The sequence below is a fragment of the Xiphophorus hellerii genome, chromosome 13 (assembly GCF_003331165.1).
Source record: "Xiphophorus hellerii strain 12219 chromosome 13, Xiphophorus_hellerii-4.1, whole genome shotgun sequence".
NCBI lineage: Eukaryota > Metazoa > Chordata > Actinopteri > Cyprinodontiformes > Poeciliidae > Xiphophorus > Xiphophorus hellerii.
Genome location: NC_045684.1, coordinates 14883553 through 14906344, shown reverse-complemented (window position 1 = coordinate 14906344; position 22792 = coordinate 14883553). Strand labels below are relative to the sequence as shown.

The 22792-nt window shown below is 38.3% G+C and overlaps 2 protein-coding genes across 2 annotated transcripts; both read left to right on the top strand.

Moving 5' to 3' along the window:
- Positions 1-2287: 2287 nt before the first annotated feature.
- LOC116731131 (zinc finger protein 706-like) lies at positions 2288-7117 on the top strand. Its single transcript, XM_032580660.1, has 3 exons — positions 2288-2410; positions 5475-5610; positions 6383-7117. The coding sequence occupies exons 2-3, from the start codon at positions 5476-5478 to the stop codon at positions 6476-6478; spliced, it is 231 nt and encodes a 76-aa protein (XP_032436551.1). The 5' UTR covers positions 2288-2410; position 5475; the 3' UTR covers positions 6479-7117.
- Positions 7118-10744: 3627 nt separating this feature from the next.
- Positions 10745-21206, top strand: LOC116731128 (14-3-3 protein beta/alpha-B-like). Its single transcript, XM_032580656.1, has 6 exons — positions 10745-10876; positions 13445-13740; positions 15291-15414; positions 16871-17034; positions 18762-18857; positions 19840-21206. The coding sequence occupies exons 2-6, from the start codon at positions 13450-13452 to the stop codon at positions 19915-19917; spliced, it is 753 nt and encodes a 250-aa protein (XP_032436547.1). The 5' UTR covers positions 10745-10876; positions 13445-13449; the 3' UTR covers positions 19918-21206.
- The last annotated feature ends 1586 nt before the right edge of the window (positions 21207-22792 follow it).

Here is a 22792-nt window from a genome sequence, read left to right as displayed (position 1 = left end):
GGCAGCAAACTGTGGCAAAACCTGTTGGTTTGGAAGAAAAAAAAAAGGGAAAGCGGGAGCACGAAAGAGAAAGAGAGAGAGAGGAAGTGGCTGATGGGGAAGATGAAATCCGACTTCCTCTTCCTTCAACAGCCTGCAGAGAAGCAGGGAGGTCACATTCAGCACTGTTTGGTGTCTCTGTGACCTTCTGTAAAACTCTCAAAACGGCTCCAACTTGGAATCGAAAAGAAGGTGGAGGGATTGATAAAGAATTTGGTTGTCTGCGGCAAGCCCCTGCTCATTCATAACCACAAAGGCCAGTCAGATAATATTCTCCTCCACCACTCAATAGCTGACACCTGCGAGATTTGTTTTCACACAGGCCCTAAGGCTGGACAACCCCACCCCAAACCTGTAAGCAAGCAAGTCCCTGCACAACATCCTGCAGGGTGGTGGTGGTGGAGGGGGAACCTGAGCAATGTGTGGCTTTTGTCATTTTCCACCCCTTTCCGCCTTTCTTTTTTCACTTTTGGCTCTGTTCTTTAAAGCATAATCACATCCTTCTCTCCTGAGAGATATTTCCCCTCACGTTGACAAAAGGAGTGAAAAAGCAGAAAGGTGGAGGGGGGGGGGGGGGACATGGAGGCAGGCGAGGGAGTTTTCTCACAATGATAAGATTTCTCCTGTAAGGAAGTCGTGACACCTATCTGTCAGGAAGCTTTGTGTAATTGGCCTCAAATAAAAAAATAAAAAAAAGAAGAATATACCCTGAATGAGTATTTCTGATGTTTATCCAGACAGGTTTCTTCCGTTCGACTCATGTGACAACTGGAGCCATGCTTTATTTACATATTAGCTGAATTTAGTCAAATGCAGAGAGATGATGAAGAGCTCCACTGTTCCCACTCACAGGCCAAAACCACAGTCACACAGATAGATGAGATAAAAATCTAATGTAGTCCTCTGAGCTGCATTATGTTCAGTTTGTGCTGCTGCGATTCAAAACAAAGATTACCAGTCCTACCCGGGACAAGACTGTTTTATTATTATGAGGTTTTCCAATATTAGGAGTCCATCAGCGTGAGTTCGTGCCAGTAGTGGACCTGCGCTGCTGCCCTCTAGTGTTGTTCTTGGGAAGCTCTGATGTTTCAGTCTCGGATGTATCAGTCATTCAAAGGTTTGTAGCACATAAAAACATTGATACTGTAATTTTGCTATTTTATTCAGCTCACCTGAGTCAATCTTTGTAGAACCATACATCGCTGCAATTTGAACTGCAAGTATTTTTGGGGGGGTATACCTCCACCAGCTACGTATGTCTAGCGCCTGGTTCTTCTTTGTGAAATATCCCACACTCTCTCAGAATAGCTGGAAAGCATCCTAAGTTGAAATCAAGTCTGGACTTTGACTAGGCCGTTCTAATGCAAGAGTACGCTTTGATCTAAGCCAGTGGAATCCAAACGATTTTCTTTTCAAGTTCCCAGGGTATTAATATTTTTATAAAGCACCAAAGAAGTCATAAGAGTGTGGAGCTCTGGCTGATAAATTAAAGTAATGTTAATAAAGAAACAAATAGTGTGTGATGCTTAAAATAGAGGCATTATTTGTGATCATTTAGAAAAATATCTGTGAAAGACAAATTAAAGTGTAGATGTTTAGAATGTGAGAAATTTTATAAAATAATTATCACAAATAAACAAAATTCTATTACTACAGAATATTTATCTACATGCTAGTTTTTTTTAAAATCAGAAACAGTAATATGATAGGAATATGTTGGAATATTTATTATACTCCGCTGGCAAAAAGATGTTGATTTTTAAGTTTTTAGTTTAGTCTTATTTATAAATGTATTCATTAATTTATTTATACTCCAGAATACAGTTATTGAAAAAAATAGTTCGGACTGAAATTGTTTTGTCGCTACACATTCAAGAGGGGGAAATAATTGCAAAACAAAAGAAACAGAAGGAAAGAAAAAGGGGAAATATAGTTATAATATAGAGGTGCTCTTGTACAGAATCAAGTGTTAACAACCAAACTGTACCACTAGGAGGCAGCATTGCCTCACCTATGTAACTGTTCCCAGGAAGGCGATTTCCATCGGAGGGCTTTCCGCTGCTTTCACTGTCTTTTTAAAAAATAGGAAGAACAACCTAATCGAATCTCTGTTATTAGACACATTAATAAGATACTTTACTTAGAATAATTTCGACAATTTTATTATTTTGAGAGAAAAGACGCTTCTATGAAATCTTTTTTTAAATTATTTCTCTCGTGTGATCACAAGTTGTAGAATGAGTGAATGCCGACATTCCTGAGTCTTGCGAGAGTCTTTAAACGCAGCACTGACGTTTACTTCTTGCCTCTGGGAAATCAGCAGCTGTCACATTTCTGAGTTACAAACGACACGTACGTCTATATTTTTGAGGTAAGGTGTTCTTTCTTTGTCAATAATCACGGCTTTTAGTGTTGGGATGATGGTGCTGATGGCTAGCGGAAGGCTTGAGTCCTGTGAAATCTCCATGTGGTTAACCAGATTTTCACACATGAAGCTAATAACTGACACTGCTAACAGCTCGGTTCAACACCGACACAAATATAAAAGGCGTTAACTTCGTGGTACTTTAGGTCCACAACAACTCTCAGAAGCTGAATGTGTTGTTGCTGGAAACTTGTTGTTGGCTGCTTATATATAAACACGACTATTAGTCAGCTAATGCTTGCTAAGTCCCCATCCGAATGCTAAATAGTTAACTCCTGGAAATATAAGACACCGAAATCACCCCGATATGACAGAGGAAGTATTTACAGTATTTGATTAAATAAGCTATAGAATGTCTAACTTTGTAACTTTGGTTATGTACAAGGTCTTAAGTCAGCCAAGAAGACTAATAATAGAAGTTGTTATGATGCAGACTGGTTTACCGGTTAATCTATGTTCATGCCTACTAAACCTGCAGAAGTCCCCGTGTTTTTAATAAAGTCTGCTCAAAAAGAGCTACTTAAAGGATTTTCAGTCTAGGTGTGGTGTATCTGCATAGTGCATGACTCAAAAGAGGGTTATGAATGCAGGCTGCATGTTTGTTATTGTACATATCAGGAAATTAGAATAGAATTGAACACCTATAAAGTAATTTAGTCCAGAAACTAGTGACACTTATTTATCATTTACATTCGTCACACACATAATTTTGTATTTGAAGAAAAGTAAACAGTTCAGTGTAAATCAGATGGTTGTCATATTGCATAAGACCTGCAGGGTTGGTACCACTGTTGTTTTGCTTGTCCTGTCAAGCAACCTCTCAAGTGTGTCCCCCGCCTCGCCTGTGATGACCGCTAGAGATGGCACCTTAATGATAGTGAGCGAGTTGTAAACAATATAAACAGTATAAACAATGGGTGTATGGATGACTAAAAGGGATTTTTAATACAGAAATGTCATGTTAGGGCTTAAACACTCTTGCGTAAAACTGACATCGACTGCTCCCATCAGCAGAGTAACCAGATTCTTCCTAAAGAGACAGGTTCAGAGATATCTGAATACAGATTCAGATATTTTAGTGGAAAGTTTATAGAAAAGAAAAACTTTGGTATAGCATGATGCAGAAGCAGCAAGCACATAATTCAGTTTGCTTGGTGTCCAGTTGAATACGCTGCATATACTGAGCAATACATGTACAAACAGAACTTTTCTGAGAAGCTACATTTTGGGTTTTCAAAAAATTGTAAGCTTTATTGATTGTAATTAAACTTTTAAAATGCATCACTCTGTGTAATAAAATGTTACTTTTGGTATTCAAATTAAAAAATGAAACTCATGAATTTCACTGAGGTTTTCTTTTTTTTTCAAATGAATTACAAAAAGAACTTTTAGTAATTTGCTGCAGAATTGAGGCAAGATAATTTACAAGAGCAGCTTAATGCCTCTGAGATATTAGTACGTAGCATTGAGATGTGGATTTACTGATATTTCACTTGGAATAAATCATTACCTTTGCATGATTTGCTAATATCATGCAGCCTAGATCACATCTCCTGCACATACTGCTGTTTGGAGACACACATGGAGCTTCAGCCACTAACGGTCATACGTCAATGTAAAACATTTGTTAGATCAACAAAATAATGTCCATTTTGTCCTTCATACAGAAGGGTCCCTTCAGCTAGTGGGCATGACGCGAGGTAGGCTGCCACGCTATCACTGGACATGCACAGATTTTAAACCTAAAGGCAATTAAAAGGACCAGTTAACTTAATGTGCATATTTTTAGACTGTGAGAGGAAGCTGGAGTACCCAGGGAGAACATTAAAACTCCAAGGAGCCAGCATGGGATTTGAACCCAGGACCTTCTTGCTGCAAGGCAACAGTGTTTGCAGCAAGAAGTCCTTCTGACTAAAAATGGCTCCAAAACACAAAGGGATAACTTGTCCTATTTTATTTCATTTATTTAGCACACACTGCATAATGTGCTGCTATGGTTAGGTTCAAGGACCGGACAGGAAATTAGTAATCTCTATGAAGATTACCTTAAAATATTACCAGAGCAGTTTAGGACATTTGCAGAAATATTAAGCGGTGAGAGAATAATGAAACTGAAGGAATCGTAGCGAAGTCGTGGCTTTTCCAGGAAATAATCCATGTTCTTTGATGATGGTCCTTAAATCCAAAAGCCTAAGTAAATGTAAGCTGATACTGTCCACCTCCATCTGCAACTTCTGTCTCTGGGTTTGGTTCTTTTTTTTTCCTTCTTCTTTTTTTAGACCAACATCCTAAAACTCCCTGAGAGTGGTTATCCAGGGAGAAACTAACAGACTTACCTCCTCTGTGAGCAAGTCGGATGGGAATAACTGGCTTATCTGATTTCACTGAGCATTCCTGCATAGTAATGTCTCGCAGGACAGGCCAGAACCTGTTCCTCTTGTATCTCCTATTCACAAAATCCAGTGGTTTATAAATGTTCAACTAGACAAACCTGTTCCTGCTATTTGTGCAATTTAAAACAATTGTTGTTTAAAATAAAAAAAATAAAAAAATCTTGTTAAGTTTAAGAAGTGCCGAAAGGCGAAAGAATTGATAAAATAGTATTTATATTGGCTCGTCATGGGTGCAGGTTCGCCACCGTGGTTTCCAGATGGCGCAGAAGAAGCCAAAACAAGATGTACCGTGATAAGATCAATCTTTTGTTTTTGTAACTGTTCAACACTGTGCAGCTGGGACATCAAAACATACGACTTTAACAGAACTATGAATGAGAAGAGAAGAGGTGTTAGCAGGTTTTACTTCTCAGATTTGTTACAGAAATAAATCTGTAACAAATTTGTTTCATAAACCTGTTAGCATAAACCGATCGCCAAGTATTAGGATCATGCTAATGTTAACTCATTCGCTCAGGCTTTTCCCACTTTGACTCTGAGCACAGGTATTTGGTTCTTTAGAATTTTTCCACCCTTATTTGAGCCATTTCTCCCTCCGTCCTCTGTGTTTTCCCTAGCATGGCACGCGGGCACCAGAAAATTCAGTCGCAGCAGAAAAATGCCAAGAAGCAGGCAGAAATGAAAAAGTCCAAGGGTCACGATCAGAAGATGGCAGCCAAGGCAGCGCTAGTGTTCACTTGCAGCGTCTGCAAGGTATGTCTGGCACCAGAGGGGATTACATCAATCAGTCAAGCAAATTTTATTCGTAGACTACATTTAATTCAAACAGGTGTAAAGAAAGTGATCTGCACATACTTTCTGAACTGTCTTCCTGTTCACTTAGGGTCCACTTCGAGTCCTAATGGTATGACGCCCCCATATTTATCTGGACTTTTGAACCCTTAGTCTCTTTTCAGATCTTCAAGGTCCACAAAACAGTTGCCATTAGACACTCCCAGATTACAGCAGTAAAGTTGAGATGACAGACTGTTCTTAGTGGAGGAACAACCTGCCTTTGTGCTGAATGTTGGAGCTGAGCTGACTGCTAATCGTTTGATTACTGTCTCTGTTCTCTGGGTTTCTGTCTCAGTTCAGCAGAATATTTTAGCTTTTATTATGCTCATTTTTCTAATTGGATGATTTATGTTATAACTTTCTTTATCTGGTTATGTTATGTTGCACTTGTTGCTGGTGACTTTATAGCTTGTGAAACACGTTGACCAAGTTGTGAGTTTGTTTTAGGAACATCAACAGTCTAAGCTGCCCTTAAATCTTTAGGACTGTGTGTTCCAAAACAATTTTAGCTCTCGCTTTAGATCTTAACTGAAGACCCTTTCCAGAATACCTGAGAGGCCTGATACATCAGTTGTTCTAAGACCATTAATGTTTTTGAATGCAAAAAAAAAGCACCTAAAATATGTTGTTTTTACCTGCTATAGCCAACTTTTCCTTAATATGAGCTTCATTTTTGATCGTCTGCCCACAGTCCCAGATGCCCGACCCAAAAACCTTCAAGCAGCACTTCGAGAGCAAGCACCCCAAATCCCCTTTGCCCCCAGAGTTGGAGGGCGTGGAAGCATAAGCGACTTGGATAAACCACACTGAATGCGCTGATCCGGCTCTGAACATGACAGCAAAGAATGATTTAATGTACCCAACATGAAAGCCTCATGCAGTCCACTGCTACCTGTGTGTGGTTGTGTTTAAATACACGCACGACTAAATCCAACCGTGGTTTTGACTTCAGGGACCTGTACGATCAATGAGCCCAGACTCACTGCCTTCATGTTTTGTACGTATATCTCCTTTAAGGATCAATAAATTGTCGTCCGTTGCATCCCAGATGATATAAAGTGACTATCCTAACAAAGCAAAATGGATTTGGCTTGGGTGGAAAATTTGTTTGTCTTTGCTGCTGTCAAAAGTGACCTACTTTATTTTAATTGTACTTGGGAGTGTTTTACTCAAACGGAGGCCTGCACACTGTTAATTCCTCCAACAGCTCTGTGTGCCCTGCTGTACTGCAATCTTTCATTCAGCTAATCAGAATTTCATGTTTGGTTGTAAAATGTGAAACTTTGCCAGCTGCCCAAGCTGCTACACAGATTCTTAGGAAGTGAAATTATGTTGGAGACTGCCGGCAAGATTAATGTGCCTGTAAAATGAATGTAAGCTCCAATAATGTATCATACCATTTTATTAAAACTCACTTTGTTATATATCTGCTGTTTGCTTTTTTTTTTTTTTTTTTTTTACAGCTTTGGTCAAAAGTTTGCATTTGTTCATCGCTGGCAGAAATCTCATTATTAATTGCCTGTTAATGATTTATTTATACAGTTCTTATTACTGTGGGGGTTTCTCCAACCAACACAAGGAAAAATAATATGGAAATGCATACTTATGTTTAGTATTGCCTAAATGACCCTTAGCAAACACATTTAGCATCCATCAAGCTTCTATCTTGAATCATTGATTCAGTTGGCAGCACGGCTGCATTGCAGCAAGAAGGTCTTGGGTTTGAAACAGCTTTCCATCTTTGTCCTTGTTTGTTAAATATTAGATTCATCAGGGAAGAGTGACCAGCACTGCATTCATGATCTTGACTGACAGAGAAAAGTGCAAAAAGTTGCCACAACCGACAGCCGACTTGGACCCAATCCTAGAATAATGTTTCTCTGTTAATTGGCTGTGACATTTTAAAATGAATACATTAGGTTTTTTTTATTGCCTCTCAATGTGACACCAAACTAATCAGGCCAGCTAATAAAAGGTATAAATTTGGTCTCAAAACATTTAAACACTTGATATTGGACAATAATTGACTGTAACGGGGCAGAACGTAATCCGTTAAACAGGCTAATGGCTAATGTAGGGGGCACTGCAGGAATTTGAGACGTGGTTGTGGAGAAGAAACGATGTAGTGGATGAGGGAACAGTAGCAGGGGAAGGTGATTGGTACAAGATGTGGTGTATTTCTCCCCGTCTTTAATTATAATATGCTGAGGCCGGGTGCTGCAAACCAGAAGAGCCTGGAATGGCTGGCACGACCCGCAGCATAAACAATCTGTTAATAAAAGCTCCATTCTGCCAGAGCTTTTTACAGGCTGCTGTCAACAACTGGTTTTAGCCAGTTTTCTAGACAGATGTAAACAAAATTCAACTTCTTGAACTGCTTTCAAATCCCTCTGTGACAGAAATCGATCATTGCAAATCACCATAATTATAGCATCACTATAGTGAAACATGGTATTTTCATCATGTGATCAGAGATGATGGGAAGGTAGAGCAAGGCAAACTTCAATATATGTATGTTAGAATCCACAACAAATTTGATATTGTGGTGGAGGTTCACCTTTAACCAGGACAAAAACCCCAAAACAAAACAAACATGCATCCACAGATACAATTAAATGATTTTGATGAAATGACTTGTATCTTAGAATGGCCCAGTCAAAGTCCAGACCTAAATCCAATTGAGAATAGGTGGCAAGACTTGACGATTGATGGTCTCAGATCTTCTACCTCCAATCTGGCAGATCTTCAATTATTTTGAACATAAGAACCAAACAAAAAATCAGTTTCTATGTGCAAAGTTGTTAGCTGATGTTGCATCAAAAATGTGCAACATCCGAGCTATTAAATTTAGGGTTATTAAAACAAATACATAAACTTTTCAGATTTCTTTTGTTAAAATTTTTTTTATTTTAACAATGCAGTCATAAAATGACTGGGATCAAGGGGAAGATATCATTTCAAGGGATTGTAATTAATTATTTGGCTTCAAACCTCCTTCCTTCTGATGACTCAGTGGGAAACAAATCAACAGGGTGGAAGCTACGCTGCCTGTTGCTTTCAATGTTTGAGTAATTCGACTCTGTGAATCTCTGCCTGCATTGTTTCAAGCATAATTCACTTCCTTCCTTCCTTCCTGTCTATAAACTTGTGAATGAAAGAATGCCACACCTGGTCATTCATACAAACATGGAGAAAAAAATGACTGAGGGTAGTTTGTGTTCAAGCAGGATGGAGTCAGGGGGGTTTGGAGGGAGGGCAATGTGGGTAAAAAAATTTTAAATAGCTGGCATAATTAGGTGAAGCAATCCTCCCTGGCTATAGAGCACCTATTTTCAGCCAGCGGTCTCTGTCTGAGCTGTGCTTGTAATGAAACCAAAAATCTGCTATTGTTCTTTGATTTGGACCGTTTAAGTTTTGAGAAAAGCAAGTCAATCTGTAGAGACATTCTGCTCCATATTGGCCACATTATTCCTGTGTGTGTTGCTTTTGAATGACCTTGTTTCAATGTCAGAGGAGCATTAGTCATTTTCCAGCTACTTCTTGCCTGCCTCAGCAAACCTCAAAATCCAGGACACACCCTTTGGAAAGCCAAAGTACAAATCACCATTGCACTGTTGAGTCTTACTTCTTGAAGCTAAATCAGCCAGGCAGGGGCCCAGCCGATGACTCGGAGACTTCCTCACTATTTTCCCCTCAAAACCCAGACATGACTGGTAGAACTGGATGAGCAGGAACAGTAGATTCCCACAGTGCTAAAAGAGGAAAACCATTCTTACACATACTATTCAATAGGATTTAATTTTCTAAGCCTTAAAATGGAATGTAGAAAGCAGAACATAGAGGAATGTTATTTTCCTTTCAAATAGAGCATTTTTTCTATGCATTTTCTGTATTGTACCCATTTCTGAATTGACTTTTTTGTTTTCTTTTTTGAGCCACTACGGAAGTGTTGTGTCAACAGTTAGAAGTTAACGGTGATTAACTCAGATATTTTACAGTTTAGTTTCAGTAGCCATACTCTTTACTGGTTAACACAAAGAATCAAGAAACCACTTAATGAACTTGTCTGACAACAAGAAGTAGGGCAAAAGATCTCAAAAAGCAAGCAGCCCTATTCTGTAGAAATTCGAGAACATGAAAGAAACCAGTCTGGAAAGTGTCGGAAAACCATTTTTAGGACTTTGTGAGTTCAACAAACCTTAGTGGCTCATTGAGAGCCATTAAGCACAAATAAAGAAAACACTATCCTTGGGGTAGTGTTGTAAACCCAAGAGATATGTCATAGGGGAACTAGATCTCCATGGCACTCTATGTGTAGGGAGAGCAAAAAGTATTTTAGGTTACATTTTGTTTCGTAAATTTTATCACAGGTCAGTCCTACATCAATAACTTGTATACATATAGACTGTCTAAGTAATAGTAGGCAGATCAGGCTAGCACAATCCTTTTCTGGTTGGCTTCAGTTTTTACAAATAGTACATTTTTAAATATTATAAAACATTTAACATTTTCTGGAGTTTTTGTCCCATGTTCCATCTTTTTGCTTTAAATGTATCTAAGTCTTTAATTCTAGCAAGAGAAAATTAGTCAGAATTTAATTTATTCTGACTAAGGTAATTTTACATTTACACTCAGAATATGACATTATTATGTTATTAAGTATCATAATCATACTTTTTACATGCACTACACTATTATCGTGTTCAGTTTTTATTTATTATTAGTAGTAGTATGGTTCTGTCACAAAGTCTCTTTCCTCTTGTTACGTCTTCATAACTATATAAACAGGTGTTTTTTTTAATTGCTGTGAGTGAGAAAGGAAAAACCCAGGGATTATTTGCTAACAAAGACTAAAAGGAGGATAAGAACATTTTGTTAAATATTTATTAGTTAGAAATGCATTGTAAAGACTTGGGCGTGTAATATCTCCCTTCAATATTTTTTTTTTAAAATTTAGACAAAAAAAGAGGAAGTTCAGCTAAAAAGATTTCCGATTGGTCAAAAGGCGGTAAAAAAATTTTGCCTGTAAATTTGGTTACCTAGCAACATGGGCCTGACGTCATCCGTCCCGGTGAGACCCTGCTGCTGTGCGTTTGATTGAAGGGAAACCCCGTGGATGAGCGGGAGAGAACATCAGCTGTGCGGCCGTGGCATCAGGAGCGACACCGTTTAAAGACATTCACAGGTCAGTCCTACATTTATTTTTCGTTTTTACTACCGACGTACGTTTCCCAAGACATCGTTGAATTCCCCCCGCACGTCATGAAGTCGCTGTGGGCTCCACGTTGGTCGACGTTTTTGTCTGGGGTCTAGGTGGAAGTCATTGATACTCCGCTGCCCAGTCATTGTTTGCTCGGCGTCTGCTGAATGAGCAGCGCCAAGCTGCTGCTCGTTAACGCGTCTATTCTTGTATTCGGATTTTCTTTTCTTTTTTTTTTAAGAGGGTGGCTTGTGGGTGTGTCAAACACGTATTTGTGAATGAAGCGACTTAAAACCGGACGGTTAATAGGAGCAAAGGCAGCAGCTCCGTTGTTTTCCGGAAGGCGAAAAAGGGCGTTCACTGTGAACTGAAGTAAGCTAGGCTGCTCTAATCATCTCACCGTTAAACGCGTTCAGCGAAATTATTCATATTATGTCTATGTGAAGCATCATTAGGCACTCAAAATATAACTTGTATTCATTTATGAAAGCCATCACTAATCTTGTCAGACATGGTTCGACCTCAGTGGGCAGGTGTGTGTGTGTGTGTGTGTGTGAGAGAAAGGGAGAGAGAGAGAGAGAGGTAAAACTGGGTGGGCGACATTCCTCAGAAGGGCGCAGGTGTGTACTGGGAATTCTTCCTGTTAATGGTCGTTTGATTGAATCTTTTTTATAAAACTGGGATGACTCATAGCTTTAAAACATCTTTTATAACACAAGAAATCTGCATTTTATTGAATGAAACATCCTGGTCATCCACATAAGTGCTTTTCTTCACACACACATACTATCAGTACATTTTATCTGCCATTATTTATCTTGTATTATACACTGCTCAAAAAAATAAAGGGAACACTTAAACAGGTGTTTAACACTTAAAGTGTTCCCTTTATTTTTTTGAGCAGTATATTATATACATATATAATCCATTCCCTAACATTCTTGTATATTCTGTATAATCTGTGCATATAGCTCCCATATTTATATTTATACACAATATCTATATCTCTTTTGCTACAAGCCCGTATAGTCCATACATACATAGTCTTGTACATCTGTAAATAAATATTTATACCTTGTAGAGCACTTCTGGATAAATGCAAACTACATCTCGTTGCTTGTACTTGTGACGGTGCAATGACAGTAATGTTGAATTCTATCCTATTCTATTCTACATGTTAAAAAATAAAAGCCCCAGCACAATATATTAGTTACCATGTTGCCAGGGCAGTAGGACTTACATGGCGTTTGGGTTACTGCATTTGTTATTCTTGTCCAGTGTTAGATTAAATTTTTTATCTTCCAGCCAAGCCCCTATGGAGACTCATACACTCCATTCTTGTATTGCTAGTTAATAAACTGGGGTGGGCTGTATGCTTTCCATATCGACTTTGCTAAAGAAGTCGATTTGTCACATATTGGTTATCGACACTGGTACAGTAAGCCAGCTACTTTTATAATACATTCAGACGAAAGTGTTCTCTCTGCCATGTTGTTTATCTGTAATAACTGATCAGACAGAAACAAATCTTTTTACAAAGCTTTTACTTACTTTGTAAAAAATAAAAATAAAAAAAAATCTTTGTGATCTTACTGCTAAGAGAGTCCTATATATTTATATTTGTTGATGTGAAGCTTTCTGTAAAAACAAAGTTTTCTTGATTCAAGAGGAAAGCAGTCATTATTCTTATATTGCCGAGTAGCTTGGTTAGCATTACTGACTTTGAACAGCAGTCTGCGTGTGTTGGTGGTTTGCAGGATTTAGGCATGCTATTTTAGATGGTAACCGCTAAGATTTTCCGTCACGTCACTCCTGCAGTTTAAAGTTTGTATACTGAGATGCCAAAATAAACACTTGGATGATCATGGTATTCTGTGACAGTATGGTACATAGAGTAAAGAAGCATTGCCTCTTCCCCGCTGGTTGCTGAGCGCTGCAAATCAATTGGCTGAAAGAAGGCTACTAAATGTTTGGAGATGCCAACATCTCCAAATCCAGTATATTTGGACAGAGGCTAAAAGCTAAGGGAAAACGTGTACAGTATGTACAAATCGACATCCTACTGTAAGCTTCTTTTTTCTATGCTCAGAAATTGAAGTATAATGTGACAAAAACTGCATGGTTGGTGCAGAAAATTGACCAGCAGCAGCCAGAATTTACCTTTATTTTAAACAGCTTATTGCATCTCTGCTTCTTTGTGTAAATCAATCTGAGAAGACAAAGCAGGTGATTCAGTGTGAATAATAACAATAATGAACTAAGAAGCTGCTGTGTAGATTTACTCACAAAGAGTGAAACACTGAACTAATTTAAGAATGGAATAGAAATATCCTTCGCTGTCTGTCAGTGGAGAAATTTAACTGCTGTGCATGATGTAACAGATTTCTAAAACACTTGAGTGTTTTGGTAATGAATAATTTGTTACACAAAGAAAATTTGTTTACGTTATTGTAGTTAAATGTAAAAGTTCATGCATCAAATCCAGCACTCACCTCTGGTTCCTGTTTGTCCCTGACTTCCTCTCCTCTGTCCTTCCTTCCTCGCGCTGCACAGAAGCCATGGCAGACAAGGGAGAGCAGGTACAGAAGGCCAAACTGGCCGAGCAGGCCGAGCGCTACGACGACATGGCCGCAGCCATGAAGGCCGTCACTGAGGAGGGCTCGGAGCTCAACAACGAGGAGCGCAACCTGCTCTCGGTGGCCTACAAGAACGTGGTGGGAGCCAGGAGGTCCTCATGGAGGGTGGTCTCCAGCATGGAGCAGAAGTCAGACAGCACCAAGACTGCACTGGCAAAGGAGTACAGGGAGAAAATCGAGAAGGAGCTGAATGACATCTGCAAGGAAGTTTTGGTAAGAGAAGGTTAAAGCGGGTGGTGGAAAGAAAAAAATAAGCAGGTTTCTGATTAAACTATTGGAAAGTTAGCGATTCAGAGATTTATTTATATGCAATTTGAAGATGAATAGATTGCTGGGATTACTTGGTATATTGCTTATCAGGTTTTCAAAGATTTGAAGCAACCAGGATCATCTCAGCACTACTCATTGGACACTGCGGTGACATCTACTGGCTGTATGTGGTACTTAAACATAATGATTTAGGAGTGTAGAATAAAGAGAGAAGTCCAGCATGTCATCCACATGGCAGATTTATCCCAAGAATTGCCTCACAAGGCTTTACAGTTTCTTTTAAATTAAATACTTGCTTCTAAACTTGTCAGGAATATACTTTAGGCTCCATTGGTCAGTGTTTCTTTGAAGATCAGCTAATTTTTAATACTGTAAGGGATATTGTAATAGGGGTTTATGCTGTGAATTTCTTCTGTTTTTATCGAATATTTTATTTTTGAAGGAGTCTTTATGTAGATGTTCTGTGTACATTAACATTGCATTGTAATGATCATGTTTAACTTGTTTCAAATTTTGCCAAGTCATAACCACAAATTATTGTATTTTTTTGACACTTAAATACAAAGTATTTCATACTTTTGATGTGGAATGTAAAGGACTGATTTTTAGCATTTTATCTGAAAATCTTTACTTGCATTCTTAAGCTCTTTTTACTATCAATCCTCTAAATAAATTCAACGTCTTTTGAAGAAGAGAGAGGTTTGTCACAAGAGAACACAGCAAGCATGTGAAAGAAGGGGCTCTGATAAAATTAACTACACCTCGTCAACTATGGTGGCAGCATCATGCTGTGGGGATGAGAGTTGGTGGTGGGGAGGGAGGGATGAAGCTAAATACAAATCAATCCTGGGAGGAAATTTTCTGGAGAATGGAAAAAGTAATCGTGACGGACTGCTTGTAGGAACTGTATTTGACTGCGAGGTTTTTGGTGCCATGCAATAAAGCTCATTTTTCCAATTATATTATCACCCTCTTGGATAGATTGTCACTGAGCTTTATGGCTGCAACTGATGTAGTTCCTAGTGACCAAGATCATAAAGGTCATGGAAAGCAGTGGGGACATTCAGGATGGCAAAGGAAAATTTGATTGATATGTAACAATGCTTGAACATGGCAAGGGTAGTTTGAGCTTAAGCTATTATGCATAAAATAGGCTCTTAATCTCTAAACTTGCAAAGCTGGTGGCGTCATGTCCAAAAAGACTTGCAGCTAATGGTGGTTCTACAAACCGTTGTCTCAAGGGGAGCTGAACATGTGACTAATTTCATTGTTCTATTTTATTAAAATGCTAATTTCACTGGAAAGTTGTGCCTACCTGTGTGAGTGGGCATGACTCAAACGACTCTTTTTGTCAGTGTGTTTTTAATATTGCTCATCTGCTTTTAAGAAGCAGTGAAAAGGTGATAGTGCTTTATTTAATTCATATTTTCAAAGTTTTTATTTTTAGGGTTTACTATATAAATGCATTTAAAGTTTCACCCTTTACCCTGCAGGATTTACTCGACAAACATCTCATCCCCAAAGCTACGCCCGCTGACAGCAAAGTCTTCTACCTAAAGATGAAGGGAGATTACTACCGATATCTGGCTGAAGTGGCAACTGGAGAAGACAAGGAAAGTAAGCAAAACACAACTTCATGCATTGCTTTATATTTATCCTTGTGCTAAAACCTAGATCTGCGGTCAGTTTCTGTGTAATGATCGGTAGCTCATTTGTCAGCTTGATGGGATGAATGTGTTCTGATCAGAAATCTTGTAAATCCTCCATATTGTGAAGACTTGGCGTGTTTCAGGTGTTTGTGGGCAGAATACTGACGTCCTCTTTGTCCTTGATCTGCAACTGTCAGCTGTAGTGCAGGGATGGGCTGCTGCAAAGAGAGCGGCACCATACTGTTGGCTGCTTTTAATCGCCAGGATTTATTCCTAATTTTCTATCGCAATATGAACTGTGTTTGTTTCAGAAAGCAACTTCTATGTAAATCACCCTTAAAGTGTGAAGGGAATGGATTATTATACCTCTGTAAATCTAAAACAGTCCCGTTTGGCTGGGTGTAAGCCCTGTTCAGTCATTGATCTGTATTTCTCCAACCTGGCTTTATTATGTTTTAATCATTGGGGGTTTTTCTAATGAGACACTGGTCTTTTTTCTTTTTTCTCCCCACTAAAGTAAGCCAGTTCTTAACCGGTTCCAGGGCTTCTAAAGGTATCCAGAGAGCTTCATTGCAAAGATGAAAAATACCAACACAAATCACATAAATCTTTGCAAAAAATGGCCCAATGTCATTAACTTACTCATTTTTAACTCGTATTTTGATTGGCTGTTGTTTCCATGACTTCACCTCCAGTTCTTTCCCCTGGCATCAGTTTGGTGCTGATGGAGACAGATCAACATTCCCAGCCAATACTAGGCAGTGGAAATCTGTAGTGCCAGTTTGGTGGAAAACTCCTCCACTTATCAATTTAAAATGGGGCTTTGTATTTCAGAATTTTACCAGTACTTTTTTTTTTTTTTATCATAACAGAAGAGCCAAGATGTGTTGGATAGTTTTGAGGTCTCAAACTCCAATCTGCAATATTTAGAAGCACCACAGGTCTAGCATACATGAATCAAAAAGTTAATTTACTTTCTCAGCCTTCATTCAAATTCTACAAAGTCCTGCTGATGACCTAATTGATTTTATTTAGATGTTCTGCACCAGAAACTCATACAATAAGGTGCAGAACTCCAGCACTCAAGGACTAGAGTTTAAAACCTCTGTTTTAAAATAAGTTGCAGCTAATAAAGCAAAACAATAGTGAATTTATAAATCAGCTATGTATTCACAAATGCTTAAGTCCAAACAAATAACGGAGGAAAAATCCATCAGTTTGAAGGTTATGAGGTTTTTATTTAGAAAGCTACTTTTACAATGAATTTAGACAGCTCTGTCTGGACTTAATATCACTAAATGGATGTAAATTTTGCTGTTTGGACCTGATGCATATTAGTATCCAGATGTTTTATGTGCTTTTATATGTTTTACTTCCTTTGAACACGTGTATCCTCACCTGATTAATCATCTTTTTTCATGAAGCCATCATCAACAACTCACAAGAGGCCTACCAGAAGGCATTGGATATCAGCATCAAAGAAATGCCTCCCACACATCCAATCCGTCTGGGCCTCGCACTCAACTTTTCTGTTTTCTACTACGAGATCGTCAACTCGCCTGATAAGGCCTGCCAACTGGCCAAATCGGTAACAATCCCCTTTCCAACCACAGTCCTGTTTTAGTTTCATTTAACTAACTTAACCTGTGGGTTTTTAAAAGTTAATGTTGAGAACTGTTGCTTACATGACTCACACTTACAGCATTTGTTTGGAAAGATGTTGATGCAATGGACATGGAGCTATTTTAATGTATTACAAACCAAAAAGGGATTGACTAAATTTTGCTTGGAAAAACATTATAGATGTTGAACTACAAAGCTTTTGCTTCATTTTGTTCTAAAGTGAGAGGTAGTGAATATAAGGAAGACATGACAATGTTCTTTAAGCCAAGCTTGATGGCACTGTATCTCCATGTTTAATTTGGAACTGGAATTTCAAACATTGACTAACGAAGGTTTAAATTTCCAATATTTTTGTATTAAATATTTTTTTATTTTGTAGTATGCTGAATCTCATGCTGTTTCTTACTCAAGTTATGTTTTTATAAGCGTCCTGACAGTTCTGTCTGGAGAACCTCTGCTGACATGAATCCAAGCTCAGATGATGATCAATTAAAAATGACACTAAAACTGTGTTGCTAAAGTTAATTGAACAAGTTAATAAACATGAGCTCATTATCAGGTTTAATATCTGAAAAAGTGAAGAATTTACTTTTAACATTTTCTGTGTTGTTAGGGGGGGAAAAAAAGCATTGAGAAAAACGTTTGAATTTCTGGGCTGCTTTTAAAAAAAGGCTTTTTATATTTATACTCGCATCTTGCCTTTCAATTGTCTCATCAGAAGTTGCATTTTTGTCCAACTCATTTAGGTAGAGTCATTAACAGAATATCCACAAATAGCTAAACATGCATTTAAAGATTACACACTGAAAACATTCCTGCTTTTTTTGCTCCTAGAGCAGCGTTGCTTCATACGCTTGTTGTGGTTGTGTCCCTAATCCAGCAAGGTTGATTAGAATTACCAGGTTACCTCCTCAACATGAGATCAGGTTCTGCGGAAAGGACCTATAGTCCCATTCTTTCGGTTCGGTTGTGCTGAACCAGAGAACACGTCTAAAACACACAGGACAGTGGCCCTTAGTGACTGATTTTGATCACTACTCCTCTGCACTTGTGGTTCTTAAATAGGGTCTGGTGGTTTAGATGCCTAAGAAATCATTACTTCTATTTTTTTTAATTTTCACAAACCTAACAAAGGCAACATGGATCATCAACCATGCTTTAAACAATCTGCATCTTAGTCTATAATAATTTACAGGTGATCAAGCATAGAACTTATCTAAGTCGGTGCATAAGCTGTTTAGGACACTAGAGTCTAAAACCAACCTGGGCATCACGTTTCATGACCAGTGGAAGCTACAGACGACAAACCAACCTACTAAATTTACTCAAATATCTAGAGTTATCAAAACTGTACATTTAAGTGGAAGTAAGAAATGGACAACATGCTGAAACGGTGAATAAAGGTTCTGTAATTCCAGCTTTGTAGTTTTGGCAGCACCATTGATCATAAAATATTCTGAAACAAGAATAGAAAACATGAACAAGCATCACAACAAACTGAATTCACTTTGTATGTGAAAGTCTGAAGAGTGGACGATAAACTAGAATCTCAAAAAGTTTGTCTTCTGATGCATGTTGACTTTACACCCTACTACCAATCTTGTGTTTGAGCAGTCGTAAAAAATTTGAGACTTGTGTATTTTATTTAGTTTCCCCATTTAGCCTTTAAATATGCCCTCCTGTCTCCTCCAGGCCTTTGACGAAGCCATAGCCATGCTGGACACTCTCAACAGCGACTCCTACAAAGACAGCACCTTGATCATGCAGCTGCTCCGTGACAATCTGACAGTGAGTGGCTCGCATCATATTGACCTATATGTAAAAGTATTCACACCCTTTGAACATTTACCACATTAAAACACACAAGCTTCTGTGTATTTTGTATTTGGTGGAACAACTCAATGTAGAGTGTAATTGTAAAATGGAAACGGGTGATTAATTGGAATTAGATCAAAACTTTGACTGGGCCATTCTTATACATCCATGACGATGCTTTACTCTGAATAATTCTGCTTGGTTAGATTATTGTGCCAGGTTCCAGTGATTTATTTATTTTTCCTGGATTACCTTAAATTTAGCTGAAACCAACTTCCGCATTTGGTTTCAGCGGATCCAGAAGCTTTTCCGATCTGCTTCCGAAAAGCATCCCCACAGCAAGATGCATTAATTGTTGATTTCTGCAGCTCCTTCAAAGATGCCATGCGCCTCTTAACTGCTTACCCGATTAGTGCTGTCCTTTCCAGGTCTTTCTTGGTAAAGAGCTGGAGAATTTGTTTGCCTTTTTTTTAAATTTAGTCACCAGAAGAATATTGTGTTATTGTAGCGATAAACTCTACATGATTGCATCTGGTAAGCTCCATAATTAAAAGTATCATTGGGGTTGTTACTGTTTCCCATTGCTTGTTTTTATGAGAGCAGTAATACTGCATGATGGATTGATCATTGCTCACGTGCTTTGGTAGGTTGTATTGTAACTGATTTAACTTCTCCACTTCTTTCTACCTGACCTGTCCGAGTTACTGGTTCATGATTTGGTTTGTTCTTTATTTTGGGATATCAGAGTAACATCTTCTGATTTTTGAAACCATATCTCAATCTCTTAACTTTGCAGTTGTGTTCTACTTTGTGTTTGTCTGTTCCCAATTAAATTGAAGGTTGTGGTTGTAAAGTCACACAATATGACAAAGGTGAGTGTTAATGCGTTTGCTCTGTAAAAGCTGATTTTGATGAACTGTGCTCAACCCTGCATTCCTCTGGCGCCTCGTTGCAGCTGTGGATGTCGGACGCGCAGGGAGAGGGAGAGGAGGAAGGAAAAGAGACTGAGCAGGAGCCGGCCGCCGAGAACTGAACTACAGAGAGACAACGGGAGAAAAATAAAACACATTTTTTACCTCTCACCAGCCTAAGTTGTGTGCTTGGTTGTGTGTGTGTGCGTGTGTGCACATACATGCACAAAGATGTATGTTTACACTCCACTGACAGTGTGTAAAAGTACAGGATGTGTGTGCAGATGCATTGAAGTGTGTGTGTGTGTGTGCGCGCGCGTCAGTGAGTGTGTGGTTATTGTATGAGCACCTCCACAGAGAAAAGAATGGAATAGACTTGATTTCCTTTTGAACATTATTATTATTTCGTCAACCTGTGTATTTTTGTTTTGTCGACTTTAGGTCCCTCCTCTAGGTCTGCCCCAATGATCTGTAACATTTATCAGTGTAGCAAGCTGCTGCTGTTGCAGGAAAACAAACAAGACAACCTCTAATCTGTCTCTGGACAATTTCTATGTTTTTACTTGAACTAAACAACCTTTGTGACACTTTGGTCCACTAAACTTTCTCTGAAACCACTGTAAAAAGAGGGCAGGGCCCCTAAATGTTCCATCTGACAGTAAGCAGTGATTGTACACTATTACAGGTGAAGATCTGTCTCCGTAGTGCTTGTATCCATCCCGCCCTGTTGGTGTCCCGTGTAGTGTGTTAATGGATGGTACATGTTTCAGGAAGTGTTTTCTGTTTGGACGATCACTTACACTTTGGTCCATTTGTTAAGCGACCTATTATCAACAGTGAAATGTGTAATCTTTGATTTCCTGCAGTTTTTCATACCACATAAAAGTTAACAGCCTAAGACAACAACTTGATTAAAAATGGCTCGATACTGTAACCTTTTGATATTTTAACTCTTTAGCAGTGCAGAGGATACTTTTTGCCATGCGCTTTGATGTGGCTTTCTACTCTTTTTCTATTCAGGTATTCTTTTCCATTTTAATTTTCTGTATTTTATTCTCTTAGACTCCTGGAGAATGTATGTGGTTCTCAGTAGTGTGGTGTGGGGGTTAGGCATGTTTCAGAACTGGCAGTTTTGGTTTAGTATTTAGCTTTAACCTGGTGTTTTAACATATTTACCTTTTTGTATGGGAGTAAATCATGATGTGGAGTAAAAAGTGAGCATAGAAATTGTTGTAGAAAGCTTCATTAAAAGCCATTTTGTAGTTACAAAGTAGTGCCAGTTTCTTCTAATTACAGTATTTTGGTTTAAAAGAAAAGGTGGGATACAGGATACAGAACTTGCAAGTTACACAATGAGTGGATTATTTGGTTATGTGCTTTCATGTAAGTGGAATTAAAGCATTCAAACTGAGTCTTGTGGTGCTTTGTATTGATGAATCAGCTTTTTATATACATTTGTGCCAGCTACATTTACAATATATAACTGCCTTTATAAATTGCTTTTGTCTCAGCAGCACACAGAAAAATGTTTTTTTTTTTATTGTACATTTATTCAGTGGGAAACGAATCCTGCTGCAATGAATAACTTTTTAACAGAATTATTGCTATCACAATGGAATCTAGTGCCAAAACCACCACAATTCAACAAATTTTATAGTTAGCAGCAGGTTTTCCATTAGATTCAGTCAGTGGACAGAGACTCATGAAAGAATAGCGAATTTGTATCTGATGAGCCATTTCTGCATTGGTTTGGATCATCACCACCAAATGACCCAGTGATGGCCCATTTTCACTTTGCTGAAGAGTTCACCAGATTTGGATTTGAAAAAGTTGCTCTTGAGTTTCAAGTAATTATGCATGTTTCGTGTAGTCTATTAAGATTCTCAGGGCATTTGGAGGTAAAGTACAGCCACAGCATTACACTTACTCCACCATGCTTGATAGTGAACACGAGGTGCTGTTCCACGGAATCCTCCGTTGTTTTATGACAAACCGACAGCTTAGTGTTTGCTATATCAAAAGCTCAATGTTACTCTCAGCAGGTCAAAGTTTAGTTATAATTACAGCAGAGATTAACACACTTTATGTCTACAGGAAAAACTTTGGGGATATTTCTGAGGTAGCACAATAAGTGACAAAAACCTCTTCCTTCTCCGCTGCCAAAGTAAAGACATAATTTAAGGCCTGTGAGTCTGAAGGCAGATTCAGTTTGACAGATGACACCAACAATGCTGCCCTCTGCTGATGATTGCTGCAGATGTTGAAAAACGGGAGAAAATACTGTATGCATGATTATATTCTAAAAATTGGCACAGTTTATCCTTTCTTTGCAATTTTATCCAGTTGTAGCTTCTGCTATTGACTTAGAGGCATTTAAGTCTTTTGAACACTTCCTGTCTGTATGTTATCTATGTTGGCGTCAATTAGTCACAGTTTTATTAATTGGTTTAATTCTAATCAGTGGCTCTTTTTTTAAGTCCAAATGCAACTGCTTTTTTTTTTTTTTTTTTAGAATCAAGTCCTGTCCTTTTGTCACTTTTATGCCCACATCTCTTCACAATGTTTCAGTGCACCTTATATAGTCTGCCATAAATCCTCAGGTTTCACTGCAAGCCTTCAGCATTTAGTCAAATCTGTGCATTGAATTCTCATGTCAGTAGGACTAAAATGCAGGCAGGGAAAGAGGATAAAATTTTTCTGCAACACCGTTGATCCCCTCTAAGGAATTTTGGGAAATATAAACAAAATTTTAATTTAATTAGTTTTAGGTTGCAATTTGCATGTAATGATGCAAATTGACCTTTCACATGTTAAAAAAAAGTTGGTTTAATTTGTGTCTTCATAAAATATGTTTTTATAAAACTACTAATTTCTGGTAGCATGTTACATTTGTTTAAGTAAATTTTCTTTACTTATAAACACAAGCACGTTTCAAATAGGTATAAAGCTTGATTAGCTTGTTATACTAAACAAAGTTTTAGTAGGTGTAAGGGTAAC

Coding starts and splice junctions, on each gene's coding strand:
- LOC116731128 (XM_032580656.1), top strand. CDS start 13,450: ATGGCAGACAAGGGAGAGCAGGTACAGAAGGCCAAACTGGCCGAGCAG. Junction 17,035..18,761: donor CCTGCCAACTGGCCAAATCG/GTAACAATCCCC, acceptor TGTCTCCTCCAG/GCCTTTGACGAAGCCATAGC. Junction 18,858..19,839: donor TGCTCCGTGACAATCTGACA/GTGAGTGGCTCG, acceptor GCCTCGTTGCAG/CTGTGGATGTCGGACGCGCA.
- LOC116731131 (XM_032580660.1), top strand. CDS start 5,476: ATGGCACGCGGGCACCAGAAAATTCAGTCGCAGCAGAAAAATGCCAAG. Junction 5,611..6,382: donor TCACTTGCAGCGTCTGCAAG/GTATGTCTGGCA, acceptor GTCTGCCCACAG/TCCCAGATGCCCGACCCAAA.